Source organism: Miniopterus schreibersii (assembly GCF_964146895.1).
Source record: "Miniopterus schreibersii genome assembly, chromosome: 4".
Taxonomy (NCBI): domain Eukaryota; kingdom Metazoa; phylum Chordata; class Mammalia; order Chiroptera; family Miniopteridae; genus Miniopterus; species Miniopterus schreibersii.
In genome coordinates this window covers 96,370,474-96,390,158 of record NC_138105.1, presented here as the reverse complement: position 1 = coordinate 96,390,158, position 19,685 = coordinate 96,370,474, and the positions used below count along the sequence as shown (strand labels likewise).

Sequence of the window (19,685 nt, the reverse complement as noted above, 5' to 3'; positions counted from 1 at the left end):
AACAGTCCTCCTCAGGGAGACCTATTTTCACTGTTTTGTGAATGAGGAGCCTTCCTTGGCAGGTCAGTCACTGACCCGGTCACCCCGGTGAGAAGGGGTCGAGCTGAGGTTGTAACCAGGCCTGTCTGAGGAAGACTCAGTCAGGCTTCTGCTGGTCGCGCAGCGTCCTGGGGGCTGCTGGGGGTGGGGGTGGGGGCTTAGCAGGCAGGCGGCCTTGGAGCCCCGGAGCTCACTGGGGGCCAGGCCTTAGCAGGGTAAATTCATTTTTGGCTTAGAGAATATTTCTAGAACATCGAACACATTTATATTTTTTAAAAGCACAAACATCCCAAAGTCGTATAGAAGCAGTTTGGGATTCCTTGAGTCACTGTTCCCTCTAGGAAGCAGGAGACGGGAGGCAGACTTTTCACTGGGGGCGTTTCTGTGGACACACACAGACACACACACACGGTGGTGTCATCTGTGTGGGCTGGGCCAGTGGGTAGGGAAAGGTTTCTGTCAGCAGATGACACCACCTTCTGTTTGGTCACCTGGGAGGTGACTTGCACTCCTCAAGCTTCAGACCTCAAGGGCTGGCTTTCCATCTCCCCTCTGGGCAGTTCACATTCCTGGGGTTGAAATTCCAGACTCCCCCCTCCCCCTAGAAATGATGCCCTTTGGCCTCCTGAACAGAGGAGCTGTGTGCTGCTCAGGCCTGCAGGGGGGGACTTGGCCGAGGTGGAGGAGAGGTGCTCACGGGGAACAAGGCTTGCTTGTTTGCCTGCCGTGGTCCTGAGGTCTGAGTGTCCCGTAAGCCCGGCCAGGCCGCCAGGCTGCTGGGGTTCGGAAGGTGCTGGTCATTCCCCAGCTGGCCTGCAGCCCTTGTCGCGCCTGGGTCACAGGCAGGCGTTAGAACCATGTGACTGAATAGTCCCTCTCCCAGATTGAGGCTCTAGGTCAGGGTTCTCTCTCTTCCCCTGAAACTGCTAGTGCTGGTTCTTCCTTCCTACGACCCTGCCCGTCTGCTCGCCTTCCCTGGGAGCGCGGGAGGGCTGCGAGGTAATGTGAGAACCTGGCTGCTCCTGGCTGCTCACCCCTTTCTGTAGTCCTTTGTCTTTTGGTCAGTTGTTCTGTAAGCCTGTTTCTCTTGAGTCTAGATTTCCATTCCTTTGTGAACACTCTCAAAGTCGCCTCCTGCTTTGTCACTTCCCAGAGAGCAGAGGCACAGATGGAAGCTCCTTTACCTGGCTGTACAGAGTGTCTCTGCTCTTCCCAGAGACTGCGCAGTCTTTGGCTCTGCTTCCTTATTGTTACCCGAGAAGGTAACAATTAGGGAGTGTTTGCTGCCTGCCCGGCAGGAACTGCAGGTATCATCTCATTTAACCCTCCAAGAACCTGAGAGGTAGAGATTATCTGCCCCATTTTACAGATGCAGGAACAAGAACTTGCCAAGATCGAGTGAGGCTGAGGGCACCCAGCTGCAATGTCGGCAGAGCTAAGATTCAAACACTGTCCCTCTACCTCCTGTAGCTGTTGGTGGGCAGTTCCCTGAGCAGCTCTACCCTCTCAGAGCTGCGAGGAAGTGGGGACACTGTGGTGCAGACTGCAGACCCTGGGTGACAATAGGACGCAGGCTGCCAGGGAGCCCTTGATTCAGTCAGAAGGCCCAAGTTCTTTCCGCATCATTTTAATTTTTTCTTTTTTGATTATGTGACACATACCAGTTTTTAATGGACTTGCTCAGAAAGAGCCACAGTTAACTTTTTGGGGTTCATCCTGCCAATATTTTCTGTGAGTACACACACCGACAATATACAGGTTACAGAATGAAGGTATATTATGTGGTTTAGGTCAAGTTTTTATTGTATTTACATTCTGAGTAGGTAATATGATATCATGGTTGAAAACTCAAAAAGAAAAGAGTATACTGAAAAATCTCCCTCATTCACTTTTCGGCCAGGCACCCAGTCCCCTCCCTGTATTACTATTTTTTGATGTAATCCTTCCAGAAATAGTGTTTAAATAGGAAAGTAAACACACACAAACACTGCCTTTGTGTCCTTTCCACCCAGATGGTAGGTTGCCATCTGTGAACTTAGAGATAATTCCATACCTGTCATAAAAAACTGTTGCATTTTTAATAGATGTTTTTCCATGTAGTTAAATATTTTCTAAAACTTGATTTTTAATTGCATCAGATGGATATATTTTAATTTAATTAGACCTATATTGATGGTTAAGTTGTTTTTTTAAAAAAATATACCTTTATTGATTTCAGAGAGAGGAAGAGGGAGGGAGAGAGAGACGGAAACATCAATGATGAGAGAGTCATTGATCAGCTGCCTCCTGCACGCCCCTGTCAGGGGATTGAGCCCGCAACCCTGGCACGTGCCCTGACCCGGAATTGAACCCCGATCTCCTGGATCCTAGGTCGATGCTCAACCGCTGAGCCACGCCCAACTGGGCAAGTTGGTTGCAGTTTTGTACCATTATAAATAGCATTGTTACTAATATCCTTGTTCAGTTTTGTTGTGCATCTGTGAATGCTGCTTTAGAATCAGTAGCCACAGTGGAACTATTATCTCAAAGGGCATAAACTTATTGCCGAATTGTCCTCTGGAATGTTGTAAAAATTTATACTTCAGCAGGCTATGAAAATATCAATTTCCCCTATAATCCCACCTGTTTAATCAGAATAGTATTTTAAAAAATTTACATTTTATATTCATACAGGCTGTAAATTTCTTGTCTTTTGTTTCATGTCTGTGCTTTTCTGTGTCACTTTTTAAAATTAGGATATCCCTGTTTTATTGATTTGTAAGTATTCTTTACATATTAAGATTATGAATGTTTTGTCTGCCCGTAAATTTCAAACGAAGCCTGAGTTCTAGTCCTGTCTCTGCCCTAGACTAATGTGATGCTGCTCCATGCTCCAGCTTTCAGTGTCCCTGGCTATGTGTTATGTGACCTCTGAGGCCACTTTCTGACTGAAGTGTCCACACCTTTTAACCCTTCAGGCGCCAGGAACTCCGAGAGCTTCGGCTGCTCCAGAAAGAAGAGCATCGGAACCAGAACCAGCTGAGCAGGAAGCATGAGCTGCAGCTGGAGCAGATGCATAAACGTTTTGAACAAGAAGTCAACGTGAGTGCGAGGAAAGATGGGTCCCGATAGGGCTTCTTGCCTCTGTGTTTTCTTTAAGCAGAAGCTGCAGGGTGGGGGTGATTGCACAGTGGAGTAACTCACAACTGCCCGGTTCCTCTGGTTTCCCGATCTCATTAGGCATTGACTTGTAAACACAGAATTACATGAAGGTCACAGTGCTCCTCTGAGTCACACAGGGGCATCTCTATAGAGGGAAATTAACCTGTGTTGAGCACCATGCTAGAACCTTGAAAGGTAGATGGTCTGGTCTCCCTTTTGCACACAAGGAAAGAGACTCAGAAGTTAAGTGACTTATCTCAGGTCACACAGTAAAGAGGGGATAGAGCTAGGATTTAAGCTCAGGTTTGAGGACAAGCTCTGGGCTCTCCCCATCTCCCTCCTAGTGACTTATAAAGTGATTTTGCTGAATTCCTCTTTCTGCTCCTTCCAGGCCAAGAAGAAGTTCTTTGACACAGAGCTGGAGAACCTGGAGCGTCAGCAAAAGCAGCAAGTGGAGAAGATGGAGCAAGACCATGCTGTGCGCCGCCGGGAGGAGGCCAAGCGGATCCGCCTGGAGCAGGAGAGGGACTACACCAAGTTCCAGGAGCAGCTCAAGCTGATGAAGAAGGAGGTGAGTGTATGTTGGGCGGCGGCAGGGTGGTCTAGGAGTACTAGGACTTCTTGGCTGCAAGGGATGGAAACCCCAGTTCACCCACGCCTCAGCAACAGAGGGAGTTTCGGGAGCTCGTTTACCTGAAAAGCTCACGTCCAGTATGTCTGGATCCACGTGCTGCAGCTGCACCATTAGGCGCCACTCCTCCGTCACCGGGCTCTGCTTTCCTCTGTGCTGACTTGGCTCCCAGGCAGGCCCTCGCCATGTGGTCTCAGGCAGCTTCCTGTACACCCTCCAGCCTCGCAACCCCAGCTGAAAGCAAGCGGGGGGGGGGAAGGAAGGATGGCGCACAAGGGAATTTGAGATGCTGTCACCAGAAGGGGGAGTGGGTGCTGGGTGGGCAAACACACGTCCTCTATGCCCGACCCTCTCTTCTCCCAGAACAGCAGTCCCTGAGTTTCGACCCATGCAACCTTCCCCCTTTCTCCCATCCAGCTGGAAGGGGGAGGTAGCCAAGAGGGAGATGGTCCTGAGACAAGGGGAGGGAGGATGCATAGCTAAAAGCTGCCCTGTGCAAGGACATCTGGGTCCCAAAGAACAGCCCACACCTCCCTGGGGGAGCCAGACACAAGGAGGCTGGGACACAAGTGCTTTCCTAGACTCTCAGGAGGGCGGAGGGAGACACGCGGAAGCCCTGAAGGCAGTCATACCAATCCAGGCCAATCCCAGTCTCTAGAAGGAGCGGTGGGTGAATAGCCTCTAGGGGTGGTCCACGGTGCAGGGGCCTCAGAGCCCAGCTCCCAGACTTGACTGTGATGGGCTTGGCATTCGGTGTCACCAAGGGGCCTGTGGGAACAGGGCTTGGGTTGGGGTGAGACAAGTGAGGTACTTGCCTTGGGCACAAAATTTAAGGGGGTGCCAAAAAACTCACTAGTCAAGATGAATAATATTCTAATTCAATGTTTCAAAATAAAAATTCGTGCAACATATTCATGATGAACAGAATATCGGCTATTTAAAATAAAAACAGGACCCGACAGGGCCTGGATTGAGGTGAGGCAGTGAGGCCGAGTCCTACAAGTGTAGGGCTGGATCCTGTCTGTATTTAAAACTGTGATATTTTCATGATTTTTTGGCACGAAAATGTTGAGTCTTTACAATGTCATTTATCTTGCCTACGGAGGTTTCTGGCATTCCTTTCGGTGCCTGAGGCGAGTACCTCACTCTCCTTACCCTGGATAGAGGGGTGGAGGGAGAAGCTGAGGCTAAGCACATCCCCAGCTCCAGTGCTGGGGACACAGGCTTGGTTTTAGTGAAAGCTTTGGTAGCTTCTTTCAAGGAATTTGTTTCACCTAAGCGGTTCCATTTATTGGCACAAAGCTAATCATAGTATCCCCTTAGTATCCTTTTAATAACTGTGGGGTCTGTAGGGATGTGCTTTTATCCCTATACCGGTCATTTGTATCCTAGTCTCTTCTCCCTTCACCGTCTTCTCTCCCTCCTCCCTCTTCTCTGTCAATCTGGCTAAAGGTTTATTCGTTTTATTGACTTTTTCAAAGAACCAGCTTTTGGTTTCATTAATTTTCTGTTTTCAGTGTTATAGATTTCTGCTTTTATATCTGGTTGGGGTTTAAATTCCTCTTCTTCCTATAGCTTCTTAATGCTGAAGTTTAGTTCACTGATTTGAGACTCTTTTCTGATGTGCACCTCTGATTGAGCGTGTCTCTCTAAGCAGTGCTTTCGCTTCGTTCCACACGTTCTGATGTGCGGTATCTTCATTTTTATTCAATTCGGATTATCATCTAATTCCTTTGCAAGTTCCTCTTTGATCTGTGGGTTATTTCAAAGTTTGCTTCGAAGTTTAATTTTGAAATGTTTTTAGATTTTCATCTTTCTTCTGTCGACTTCTAGTTTAATTTCATTATGATCAAATAACATATTTTTTAAGATTTCAATTTTAAAAAATTTATTTGGATTTGTTTTGTGGCCCAGGATGTGGTCTTATGTCAATGAATATTCCACGTGCACTTGCGAAAGATGTATGTTCTGTTTGGCGAGTGCTCTGTAAATGTCCAGTAGGTCCAGCCGACTGACAGTGTTGTTCGCGTCTTCTCGAGCCTTCTGTGCGTGAGTGTAGCCTTACGCGTTCTCCATCCATCTTTCTGTTGGCTACTGAGGAAGGAGTGTTACTGTCTCCAGCTGTAACTGGGGATTTATCTATTTCTCTTGCAGTTTGTCCGTTTCTGTTTCATGTTTTTGAAGTTCTTCTGTTATTTAATATTCTCCTATCTTTCTAGTGAACTGACCTATGCTTTATTCATTATGTAATGTCCCTCTTTACTGCTGGTAATTCTCCATGTTCTGATGTCTACTGTGACTGATAGCCAGTCCCTACTTCCTACTGATTAGTGCTTTAACAGACTATCTTTTCCCATCCTTTTTTTAAAATATATATTGATTTCAGAGAGAGGAAAGGAGAGGGAGAGAGATAGAAACATCAATGATGAGAGAGTCATCGGTCAGCTGCAGCCCGCAACCCGGGCATGTGCCCTGACTGGGAACCGAACCCCAATCGCCTGGATCCCAGGTCGACGCTCAACGGCTGAGCCACGCCCGGCCGGGCTCCCATACTTTTAATTTAATCTGCCTACATATTTGATGTTGGTTTGCGGACAGCATACAGTTGGCGCTGATTCCCTGTTAATTTTCTCAGGCAGACCCCTCCAGGGTGGCCCACCTTGGCCCCCATCCTCCCAGCTTAGCGGTCCCAGGGCCAGAGCGCAGCTTTTCCCTGAGAGTCCCCGCAAACACCTTGAAACTCTCACTGGCCCAGTGAGGGTCACATGTTCCCTGCACCGGCCCTCAAGGCCAGGGCGTGGAACATGCTGACTGACAGCCTGGGTGGGATACGCAGCCTAGAGCCAGCTGGGGTTGGTGCGTCGGCCCCACCTGCAGCTCAGGAACTGCGGAGGGTGCCTGAAGCATGCATCTCTGCCGGGTGATACCACAGTTAAAATCCCCTTAGATATTATAATGGCTTAACAGGTTGACAGATTAATATTTTGGGGGTGGATGATTAGGAAAAAGATGCCTAAAGGGCTTCTGAGGGGACAAGAATGAAGAAGGGGTTAAGAAATGCCGCCCTAAAAAAAACTGAGTTGCTGTTATCAGAAGAAGGGGGCTGGGTACCAAGCAGCAGAAACAGTACCTGTCAGCCTCGGGGGAGTCTCGAAACTGAGTCGGCAGTCAGTGGGCCAGCAGGTGCCACCTGTCAGAGTGGCTTGGTGGAGAGTGGAGTTGGGGGCCAGTGCCTCATCTTCGATGTCCCTGGCCTTGGAGTTAGAGGGTGTGAGGTGGTGTCCTGACCCAGCCACTCTCTGCAGGTCAAGAACGAGGTGGAGAAGCTCCCCAGGCAGCAGCGGAAGGAGAGCATGAAGCAGAAGTTGGAGGAGCATGCACAAAAAAAGCAGCATCTTGTGAGTCTTTGCTCCTCACTCGGGGAGTTAGAGGGGCTCGGGAATCCCAGGTTTGAGACCCTGAATGGTGACCGGGTCCCCTCTCTGTGTCCATGCCCTACCCCTTGAACACCTTTCTATTTTCAGTACCTAAATCCAGCCTATCCTCTTGTCATCCGTTATCACCTCTCCCATGCAGCCTTCCTTGATTGCCCTCACTCCTGCTGGAAGTGAGCTCTCCCATCTCTGGACACCTCTCCCAAAGCCTTTGTTTTAGGGTCATTTGTATGTCACATCGTGACCAACCCAGCACATTCATCTGTCCACCTGACATCTTTTGGAGTCTAAAAGACATCCAACCATGATCTCCCAGACCTGGTCCTGTTCTCGTGTTTTGAAGGGGCACCATTCTGCAGCCGGTTGTCAGGCCAGAAACCTTGTCATTCCCGACACCTCCTTGCCTTCCAGTCCTTCATCACCTCCTGAAGCATGGTTTTAAAAAAAATCTCCAAACTCTCTCTAGATCCATCAACTTGTCCACATCTCTGTGATCCGTTAGCCACTGTCATCTTTTGCCTGAACTACTACAGCCTCCTCTCAGCCAGTCTTCCTGCTTCCTCTCTTGTTCCTCTGCAGTTCTGTCACCAGCAAGTGTGATCCTAACACCCTCCACCCACAGCCCTGTGCCTTGAGAACCTTCAGTGGCCCCCCCTTTGTCCATAAGTTAAGATCAGCCTCCTTATTTGCTTACGAGACCCTGCAGGGCTGGCCCCTGCCAGCCTCTCCCCCGACTCAGTCCTGTTTCCCCAGCCTCACCAGCCTCTTTCCATCCCTGCTGGAACGCTCTCATTTTCTGCCACTGTCGAGTCTGCACAATCTGCTTCCTCTGCCCCAAATGCGGAGAAATTTAGAGTCAACATTTACAAATGCTTTGTATATGACCTGGTTTAGCATTCATCGTCCTCTTTGCAGAGGAGGGAATTACAGCTCAGAGAGGTTACACTGCAGAATTAACAGTGGGGGCTGAGGCCCAAACTTAGTCTGACTCCAGAATTCATGTTTTCTCCAGGACACCGTCACACTTTGCCACAACCTGTCCCTTGATGCTATGATTAGAAGAAATGCAGGGCTGGGGAGGGTGGGAGAGAGACGCCCGAATCCCCACAAAGAGACAGAATATTGACCCTTTCTTTGGGAGGGCAATCTGGCAGTTATATCAAGAGCCTCAAAATGTGGTCCATCAATACAATGGATTATTCAGCCTTAAAAAGGAAGGAAATTCTGATACATGCTACCACATGCTAGGCACATCTTTTGGCCTGGATTTTCTGCTTCTAGAGACTAATCCTGAGGATTAATCATCACAGAGGCTCATGGACAGTTAGCTACCAGAGTGTGAAGAGTGGCATGATCTAAAATAGGGAAACCTGGAAACAACCTGTTGTATACTGGGTAAATAATTTAGGGTATAGCCTTACCATAAAATAGTTTCAGCCACTAAAACGCATTTGATACAGTAATACAAAGGTCTTTTAAGTAATTTTTAAAAACTGTGGTAAAACAGAAATATAAAATTGTCATCATAACCGTTTTCAAGTGCACAGTTCAGTGGCATTAAGCACATTCATACTGTTGTACAATCATCACCACCATCCATCTGCAGAACTCTTGTCATCTTGTAAAACCAAAACTCTATATGTATTAAACACTAATTTCTCATTCCTCCTCTCCACAGTCCCTGGCACCCACCATTCTACCTTCTATCTACAAATTTGACCTCATATAAGCGGAATCATACAGTACTTGTTTTCTTGTGCCTGGCTTATTTCACTTAAACGTAACATCCTCAAGATTCATTTATGTGGTAGCATGTATCAGAATTTCCTTTCTTTTTAAGGCTGAATAATCCATTGTATGGATGGACCACATTTTGTTTATCTATTCATCTGTCTTAGTACACTTGAGTTGTTTCCATCCCATGGCTATTATGAATAATACTGCTATAAACACGGGTGTACAAATTTCATGTATCTCTAAATAAATAAACACAATACCATAAACACCCCAAAATTTAAATATTTCACAATAGTTTCTTAATAACATCATTTGCAGTCAAATCATTATTCACATTTCCAGTTGTCTCATAAATATTTTTATTTTTGTTTGTTGTTTGAACCAAGGTCCATACAAAGCCCACATATCACTATTGGTTGCTCTGTCTCTAAGTCTCATTTCCCTTCTGTACATTCTCTAAGTTTTCTTTGGGGTCACAATTACTTTTATTTTGTAATAAGAAAAGCTGAGACACCAAAGCCAGCACTGAGTAGAGGTCTATCCTCCCTGCTCCCCCCAGGACCGAGACTTCCTAGCCAAGCAGAAGGAGGACCTGGAGCTGGCGATGAAGAGGATCACGGCTGACAACAGGCGGGAGATCTGTGACAAGGAGCGCGAGTGCCTCACTAGGAAGCAGGAGCTCCTTCGAGGTGGGTGCCCAGGAGCGGGCGGGGCCACACTGGCCCAGAGTCTGTCAGTGGCCATCCCAGGCTTGGGCAAGAAAGAGCTGCTGGGCCTTCTCCATCCTAAAACTAACCATCATCCTTTGTGGTAAAACGTGAGGAAAATCCCCACTGAAGTCAGTAGCCAGGCAGCGATACCAGTTATCTACACTGACGTTATTCCAGATGTCAAGGGGGAAACAAGGAGGTGATGCAGAACGGGTGGAAACTGTAAGTGAGCTGGGTTAAGGGGGTGGCAGGGGGTGTGGACAGCATTGGAGCCTTTTATAACAGCTGTCCTCTACTGAGTGACTGCTCTTCCAGGCCATTTTCATATGTTAATCTCACCGAATCCTCACCTTCCCCCTATAAGGCATGCAAGGCAGGTCCCACTGCTCTCCCAACTATTCCTCTCAGATGGGGAAACTAAGGCTGAATTAGCGAGTAACTGTTCTTTGGCCGAGGTAACGCAGTTAATGAGGGGTAGGGTTGGCCTTGAATGCAGATCTCACCTTGAAGCTGAGCTCTTTACTCTGGTGCACTGGTGTTTTGATAGGTTTGCATGCTGGTGAGTCCCTTACAGCATGAGACCTTCTAGGGACAACAGTGTGGGCCACCACCCAGAGGGATGAGGCAGGGGGAACACCTGGGGAAGAAGGGGATCAGAGATGGTGTGCACATGCCGGGCTGATGTCATTCAGCTCCCTGGGGAGCCCAGATGGGGAGTCTCTGGTTTAGAGAGCTCTGAAGGGCAATTCTCCCTCCATGGTATGGTTGTGCCCATTTGGCAGAAGTGGAAGCTGAAGCCTGGGGAGGTCTTTTTACCCCTCCAACATATCAGTAATGGAGCTGGGTTCCAGCCTACGTCTCGGTTTCTCTGGCTCCTGACTCCGAATGTCTTGCTGTAGCACGCTCTCATCCTGTAGGTATTAAGGAAGTTTCTAGGAGCTGGCTCAGTCAGCTCCCCCAACAGTCTAATGAGGTGGCACAGTTACCAGCTTGTGAGGCCTGGCGCAGGGGAGGGTGGGGCCCTGTGGGACTCTGGCCATCAGCAGCTCACCGGGCGGTGTGTTCTCCATAGACCGGGAGGCGGCCCTGTGGGACATGGAGGAGCATCACCTGCAGGAGAGGCACCAGCTGGTGAAGCAGCAGCTCAAAGACCAGTACTTCCTCCAGCGGCACGAGTTGGTGCGCAAGCATGAGAAGGTGAGGCTACGGACAGGGCAGGGGACTGCCACCAGGAGACCTAGGAGAGTGTAAGGCCGTGCCGTGATGGGGTACCACTTGGCTACCATCCGTACTCCCAAGAAGAGTAAGGGGCCAGGAATAGGGGAAACCATGCAGGGAAGTGATGGCCCCAGCAGCTCCTTCATTGACTCTGACACCTGGCTGTGTCCCTTTCATGCTTTTCTATTTCCCCTGTCTTTTTGTCCTGCCTTTCTCCTTTGTCTCTTTCCCTTAGATTCCTTCAGAATACTTTTAGGTATCCACTTAAACACCACTTCTGCCGGGAAGCGTTCTCTAACTTCCCCAGATCAGGTGAGGGCCCCTGCTCTGTGTGGCCAGAGCACCCTCTACTTCTGTGTAATCGTCTGTCTCAGTTTAGTCCCCTTTGTGGGAACACAGACAGATAACTGAGGTCTAGCTGCACAGCTGGCATGGGTAATTCCAATTCCTAACCTAAGCCGCTGTGGTGGCTCCGAATAAGGGTGCCCAACGCTTCTAGGAAGTCAGGGGAGGCTTCCTGTAGGAGGTGACTCCTGTGCTGAGTTTTGAAATACAGTTAGGGTTAGTTGAAGGAAAAATTTAAATTTATCAAGACTTTTTAAAATATGAATTGAAAACTGCCATCAAAATGGTAAACCACCCATTTTAGTGTACATTTGGCTTTGAGATACGAGCTTATAATGGCCCGCCACTGATTAGATGAGAGGACATTTAGAAGAATCCACATGTTATTAACAATAATTTTTAAAGTAAAAACAGAAACGTTCCTTAACAGTAGACGTGAAGTGATGCAGCCTTGCTCTGCTGAGCATTCTGGGTCACATGGGTCCTGGGCTCCTGACTGAGTGTGCCCAGAGCGCGGCTGATCTCAGCCCCGGCTGGCTGTTCCCCTCCAGGAGCGGGAGCAAATGCAGCGCTACAACCAGCGCATGGTGGAGCAGCTGAAGGTGCGGCAGCAGCAGGAGAAGGCGCGGCTGCCAAAGATCCAGAGGAGCGAGGGCAAGACGCGCATGGCCATGTACAAGAAGAGCCTGCATATCAGTGGGTCGGGCAGTGCCGCCGAGCAGCGCGAGAAGATCAAGCAGGTAGGGTCTATGGTGAACTAGAATGCGTGCAGGCCCAGGTTTGGGAACATAAAATAGAAGGTGCAGCAGAGGGTCTTGGAAGGAGGTGTGCAGGTCACAGCCCGGAAGCCTCATAACCTCACAATGACCCCTCTCTGGTGGAAGAGGAAGCATGGCAAAATTTTCTCATGCCCTGTTCCCTCACACTGTGGTGCTCTATCCTGCAGCTTCCTCTGCTGCTAAACCCCATCTTCTCATCCACCAAGACCCCACTCTCTTGCCACCAATATGGCTTAGAGACTTGGAGTCACTCCTATGACTCCTGCATGGTACACACACCTACCTAGCGCATGTCACAGCACAGTGTCATGTTCCCACCAGCCTCGAGGTCAGGGCCTGGGTGTCAGTCAGCTCAGGGGGAGGACTTAAAATGGGGGGCACAGCCTGAGTGGTATGGGGTACTGGTCCCTCTGATGGGGCCTCCCTGGGACAGGGCTGAGGTGGGCTCCCAGCCCAGCCCGAGGCCTCTGAGGCACCCACCCTCTCTCTCTTGCAGTTTTCCCAACAAGAAGAGAAGAGGCAGAAGTCGGAGCGGCTGCAGCAGCAGCAAAAACATGAGAACCAGATGCGGGACATGTTGGCACAGTGTGAGAGCAACATGAGTGAGCTGCAGCAGCTACAGGTACAACCTTCTGCGGCCCCCCATAGCCTCAGTTTTCCCCAAGGCAGCCAGCTCAGGGGCAAAGACTCTACCAGTAGGGAAGCCTTCTCGTCCGACAAGCCCAGGGTGGAAGGGCTTCAAACACACTGTGCTACATAATGTTGGCCATAATGTGGGCCAAATCACTTCACCCTCCCAAGCCATAGTTTCCACATCCATAAAATGGGTGTAGGGCGGGGTGATAAGTCCTATTTTGCAGGATTGGAGTAAGGCTTTGAAATGAGCTGAAAGTGCCTTGCCCAGGGCCTTGCAGTGGACATGATGTTAGATTTCTCAGTCATCACTGTGTTTTGGGAAAAGGTGTCCCAGTTACCCTAATACTAAAACCAGACACAGACAAGAAAGGAAAACTACAGACCAGTATCTCTCGTGAACACAGATGCACAAATCCTCCACAAAATACTATCAAATTGAGTCCTACAATGTATAAGAATTATACATCATGACCAAGTGGGATTTATCGCAGGCTGGTTCAACATTTGACAATTAATGTAGTCCATAACATCAACAGGCTAAAAAAGAAAACTCACCTGATCAGATGCAGAAAAAGCATTTGACAAAAGCCAACACCCATTCATGATAAACACTCTCAGCAAACTAGGAATAGAGGGGAACTCCCTCAACTTGACAAAGAACATCTACAAAAACCTAGAGCTCACATCACCTTTAATGGGGAGAAGCTCAAAGCTTTCCTACTAATATCAGCACAAGGTATCCTGGTGTTGCCAGGCCCTTTGGTGGCCCCTTTCCCAAGGGAGATCCTGGACCTCCAGTACCTCCAGTTTCCTGGCTCCTGAGTTTGCCCCACCACAGGAGCTGGTGCTTAGAGTCCCCTTGTGGTGGAGTGAGGCATTGTCATAGTGAAGGAGACTCAAACCTCTGTGACCTTAGGACATTGCTCAGGCTATTGGATCCATCTGGCAATTTCTGGAGAGTCAGGGAGGGACAGAGGAAACATTATAGGCATTGAGGCCTGCTAGGTTGGGGCTTTGCCCTTTGCTGCTCTGTGAATTTTAGCCAAGCCGCTAACCTGCATCTGTTTTCCCATTCCCTGCCTCATGGGGTTACCATGAGGATTAACTGGGAAAACCCACATAGAATGCTGGGCACCTGGATCCTAGTAGATCACAGGTACACAGTGCTGCTGTAAGTATGATTCTAACTAAACCAATTTCTAAACTCCTAGAACCCTTGAGCTTGAAACCCCAAAATAAAAATTCCTCCCCAGGGGGACTTATGGTCAAGATGGTGGAGTAGGTAAATGTGCTCACCCCCCACGACCACATCAAAATTATAGAACAGCTATGAAAACCACCTAAGGATTAGCTGAACAAAAGTCCTACAATTAAGGATCTAAATAAGCCACATGAGACTGTGGAGGGGTGGAGACATGGAGCAGGTAGGTCCCACACCCATGGTTTGGCAGTTAAGAATCAGGAAGGATGTCTCAGCTGCAGAGATCCCCCCTGAGGAGAGATGGGATCCTACCCCCACAATGGGCTCCTCAGCCCAGGGCTGGGAAGAGGAGTCCACATAATATCTGGCTGTGAAAACCAGCAGGGAATGCATCTGAGTGTGGCTGTTGAACACCAAAATAGAAACAATCCAATTAAAAAATGGGCAGAGGACCTGAATAGACATTTCTGTCAAGAGGACATACAGATGGCCAACAGGCATATTAACAGATGCCCAACATCACTATTCGTCAGGGAGATGCAAATTAAAACCACAATGAGATATCATCTCACACCTGTCAGAATGGATCATCAATAAATGAACAGACAGTAAGTCTTGGTGAGGATGTGAAGAAAAGGAAACCCTTATGCACCACTGGTGAATACAAATTGGTGCAAACACTATGGAAAACAGTATGGAGGTTCCTCAAAAAATTAAAAATTGAACTACCATATGACCAGCAATTGCACTTTTGGGTATTTATCCGAAGAATCCCCAAACACCAATTCAAAAAGATATATGCACCCCTATGTTCATTGCAGTATTATTTACAATAGCCAAAAACAGAAGCAACCTAAGTGTCCATCAGTAGATGAATAGATAAATAAGATGTGGTACACATATACAATGGAATATTACTTGGCCATAAAAAAAGAATGAAATCTTACCATTGTGACAACACGGTTGGACCTACAGGTTACTATGCTAAGTGAAATAAATCAGACAGAAAAGACAGTACCATATGATTTCACTTATATGTGGACTCTAAAAAACAAACAAAACAGAAATAAACTCATAGATACAGAGAACTGATGGCTGCAAGACAGGAGAGGAGATGGGTGAAAAAAGTGAAGTGATTAAAAAGTACAAATTAGCAGTTATAAAAATAGTCACGGTGATTTAAAGTACAGCATAGAAAATATAGTCAATAATATTCTAGTAACTGTATATGGTGTCAGGTTCAAGACTTATGGAATGATCACTTCGTGAGTTATATAAATGTCTAATCCCTATGTTGTACACCTGAAACTAATAAAATATTGTATGTCAACTATAGTTGAAAAAACTTAAGAAAATTTTTAAAAGTCACCCAAGGGGTTCCACTCTTCCAACCCAATACAGTTGAGGTATCTGGATAAAGGCACTGCCCCCTGCTTTATAAGCTCCTTAGAAACCATAAGATTGATTCCTCAAGAGGAATCAAGAAGGACTTGTCACTGTTGCCTGTGAGATACTACAGGTAAGTTTTGTGAGGCAGACAACTTGTCTCAGAGCGAAAACAGTGAGGTTGTGAGAGCCTCAGCCAGGTTCATGGCCCTCACCCCTTGCCACAAAAATCTATCCTGACAAAATGACATGCAATGCAGAAAAATATGTAATTTATATAAATATAACTATTTATGAACACAGATTATCTTAGTTAGCTCAGGCTGCTAAACAACAGAAGTTTCGTTTTCTCACTGTTCTGGAGCCTAGAAGTCCAAGGTCAGCTGGTCAGTGTGGTTGGAGTCTGGTGAGGCCTCTCTTCCTGGCTTGCAGACGGCCACCTTCTCGCTGCGCCCTCACACGGCAGAGAGAGAGAATGGGCAAGCCCTCTGGTGTCTCTTCTTACAAGAGTATTAAATCCATCAGGAGGGCCCCATCCTCTTGAACTCACCTGAATCTAATTACCTCCCAAAGGCCCACCTCAAATATAATCACATTGAGGATTAGTGCTCCAACATTTGAATTTTGGGGAGACACAATTCAGTCCATAGATAGGTGTTTAACACAGTGCTAAAGAGTGAAAATTAAGAGCAACCTAAGAGCCAAAAATAAGGAATATTTAAATAAATTTGATGGATCCATACTGTGGGAGGTTCTGTAAGCACTAAAAATTAAAAATGACTATGAAAACATTTTTTTATAGAAATATTTACATTATAATGTTAAGCAGGTTTCAGAACTGTATATATATAGGGTAAGCCAAACAATATACAGGATGGAGCCTGACAGGAAATGTAGCTAATTTTTTGTAGTGGTTGCCTCTGTTGCCTCAATTCCTTCACAATGACATTAGGGCACATAATTATATTGTTTTTTTATTGTTTTGGAGTTGAAAAACTCAAACAATGCACAAGGCAGAAAGTTGCAAAATTACTGGAGATCCCACTACACAATAAGAAATATTAACATTAATATTCTGAAATATTCCCCCAGGCACCTTGTGGTACATTATATATTTACTTGTATGGAGTTTTCTATAAACGGGGTTTATAATCAAGGAGAAGAAACAATGACAGAATGATGCCACTGTCCGTGTGGCTACAGCATGAGGTATGTCTCAGCCTTCAGCCTTCTGAGTTTCTTACCTGGTCTGCCTGGAATTTGTTCCAGAATGAAAAGTGTCACCTCCTGGTAGAGCATGAAACCCAGAAGCTGAAGGCCCTGGATGAGAGCTATAACCAGAACCTGAAGGAATGGCGGGACAGACTTCGGCCACGCAAAAAGGTAACCACATCTGGGCTGGTGTGCTCAGTGGTAGGCTCTGCTCCATGTTGTGCCACAGGTATCTGCCTAGGACACATTTATAGATTTATTTTAAGGAACTGGCTCACACAGTTGTAGGGGTTCATAAGTCTGAAATCTGCAGGGCAGGTTACATCAACTCAGGGAAGAGTCGATATTGAGCCCTAGAGTAGTCTGGCAGCAGAATTCCTTTTTCCTTAGGGTGCCCTCAACTGATTGGATGAGGCCCACCCACAATAGAGAGGGTAATCTGCTTTACTCAAAGTCTACAGAGTTAAATGTTAATTACATTTAAACAATTCCTTCACAGTAACATCTAGACTGGTGTTTAACCAAAATGGGTAACATGGCCTTGCCAGGTTGGCAAATAAATTAACCATCACAGGGTCTCAGTGTGGTCACTTGTAAAGTGGAGACATGAATATTGTACAGTGTTACGCGAAAAGTCACCAACCCATAGTGTAGGCCAAAGACATACTCATTTCCTTACACTCTACTAAATTCTGAGGAGAGCACTGTTCTGATTACCCTTGGTGACATGTCCGGAAGCCCTGAGGTTTGTTCTGCCAACGCATCAGCTTGGCCTGCTATAACTGTGGTCTGGACAGCAGGCAGCTGCCTACCTCAGCCATGGCCTTGGAAGTCCTTGAGTTGAGGCTTCCCTCCCTGTGCTAATAGAGCTTTCTGGCTGGAAGCTGGCCAGGGTCCCAGAACTTTCTTTTAGCAGGCTCATGCCCCATCAGTTTCTGTAACTACAGCCTGCTCGGACTTTTGATACTTGACACTCAAATCAGTAATGCTCCTGCTGACATAGGTTGACTCTGGCATAGGAAATAAATATTAACCTGCTCTCTTACCTGGGGGTTCTATATACCCTTGGCACATCCTGAGAGTTCGAAAGGAATGATTACGTTGCCTCTAGCAACTGCCTCATATCCCAGATTGCTCCATGGGGATACCTGGGCTTAGGGGAGATACTGCAAGTGTTGTGTTTGGGGAGTGGGCACTGCATTTTGCTGAGGTGGCTGCCTCTGCAGAATTCCCTGTAGAACTGTTCAATCATTAGCGACCTGCATTGCTGCTAGAACACTGATCCAGAGGTGATTTTCATTCTGGAATAAATGTGCTTTAACTCTCTTGCATTACAGTCAGCAGCCTTGCGCTGCTGTGTATGGGGGCAGAGGAGGTGACTGTGCATTGTGCAATATTTTTAGAAAAATTTAGGTTTCTTTCAGGTAAGTACAGAATATCTTGTAGGGTCAAATGAAGTGTTGCTTAGGTCATAGTTAACACAGAACATGGCCTCGGACAAGTCAGGTCTTTCCTCCTGAACCTTGCTGTTTTTTGGGGCTGTGAAATGTGAATAACATGTAGTCCCTTAAAGCTGGTGTTTGTAAGCTACTGCCCATGGGCCAAATCTGGCCCAGCACCTGTAATTGAAAGTAAAGTTTTATTGGAACATACATATAGCTATGTATGTTCATTTATATATTGTCTGTGGTTGATTCTGCACTATAGCCACAGTGAAGTTGTGACAGAGACCTTAGAGCCTGCAAAGCCAAAAATATTTACAATCTGACCCTTTATAGATAGGATTGCCATCTCCTGTCCTAGGTTATATAGAGGAATAGATGTGGTTGGTAGAATAGGGTAGTATTTAAAGCACAGGCTTTGGAGTAAGAGTCATGTGGGATAAAGTTCTAGCTCTCCATAACTACCTGTGCAAGTTATTAAACCTCTCTGTGGTGGTTATTATAATTAAATTGGTATTCCTATAGCAGAGATCCCAAATTGATGGCCTGTGGGCTGAAAATGGCTTACAGACGTTAGGTTTGGCCAATACATAGCAACTTAAATTTTTTTGAAAGTTACCAGCTAAGTTTTACATAAAAATCTGGATTTTGCTCTAGCTAAGTAGCTCAGTTGGTTAGTGTTTACCCGATACAGTTCGATCCCTGGTCAGGGCACATACAAGAATCAATCATTGAATGCATAAATAAGTGGAACAGATTGATGTTTCTCTCTTTCTCTCTCCCACTTCTCTCTCTCTAAAATCAATCAATAAAATATATATATATTTTTAAATGTTTTGTTTTTGTGTTTTTGTGTTTTTTTTAATATATCTTCATTGATTTCAGAGAGAGGAAAGGAGAGGGAGAGACAGACATAGAAACATCAATGATGAGTCATTGATCGAGCCCTCAACTGGGCATGTGTCCTGACCGGGAATCGAACCCTGATCACCTGGATCCTAGGTCGACGCTCAACCGCTGAGCCACGCCTGGTCGGGCAATAAAATATTTTTTTAAATCTGGATTTCCAGTTTCTTTTGAAAACCCAGGAGGTCTAACAACACTGGACGCATCAAACTACATGACAGCCATTAGTTGGAACTGAGAAAAACTGCCCTCTTCAGACATAGCATGTGCTCTTCACATCACCACAGTCCCCAACACTCCTTAATGCCTCAAAGCCAGCTCTCTTCACTCATTTAATCATCTGGCTGGCTCCCATAGGCACTGGGTTTTGTAACCCCTGTTACAGGAGTTTAAACAGTTCTACTTTTGCATCTATGTTTGCTTGCCACAAAAGCTTTGATATTAAATACATCCAGTAAAGGAGAACTTGAGCCAAGAGTCTGTGTGAATTACTAGAAATTTCAAATCATTCATGTCCAAGCAAGATGAGGCACGACTTGAAATACCTGGCCTTCCCTCGTATGGATGTCCTATAAAAGGAAAAATTGGTGTTATGATTCAGTGTTCTTTCTCAGCATTCTTTAGAGGTAGAAAGAACTCACTAGAATTTAGTACTATTGAAGGAACAGGAGCTTAAAGGGGGGATTCTGGTAATTAAGTTATTTGTTGAGTAGAGACTATTTCAGGGCATCCAAAGAATTGTCTTAAAAAAGAGATAGTAGAATGCTGGTCAACTCCTGTGAACATAGATACTTCTATAGGAAAAATAAGGAAAGCCGGTCAATGGTTAAATACCTCTTTATAATGAAGCCACATTAACTGAACAACC

The 19,685-nt window shown here is 46.5% G+C and overlaps 1 protein-coding gene across 2 annotated transcripts in view; it reads left to right on the top strand.

The window, feature by feature from the left end:
• The window catches only part of STK10 (serine/threonine kinase 10), an 85,935-nt gene that overhangs the window by 62,105 nt on the left and 4,145 nt on the right, over positions 1-19,685 (top strand). For both annotated transcript variants that reach the window (XM_081136657.1, XM_081136656.1), the window contains exons 11-18: positions 2,997-3,120; positions 3,572-3,751; positions 7,117-7,209; positions 9,542-9,671; positions 10,765-10,889; positions 11,807-11,995; positions 12,531-12,656; positions 16,527-16,640. In XM_081136657.1, coding sequence (XP_080992783.1) covers positions 2,997-3,120; positions 3,572-3,751; positions 7,117-7,209; positions 9,542-9,671; positions 10,765-10,889; positions 11,807-11,995; positions 12,531-12,656; positions 16,527-16,640 — 1,081 coding nt within the window. The remainder of the gene's footprint in view (positions 1-2,996; positions 3,121-3,571; positions 3,752-7,116; positions 7,210-9,541; positions 9,672-10,764; positions 10,890-11,806; positions 11,996-12,530; positions 12,657-16,526; positions 16,641-19,685) is intronic.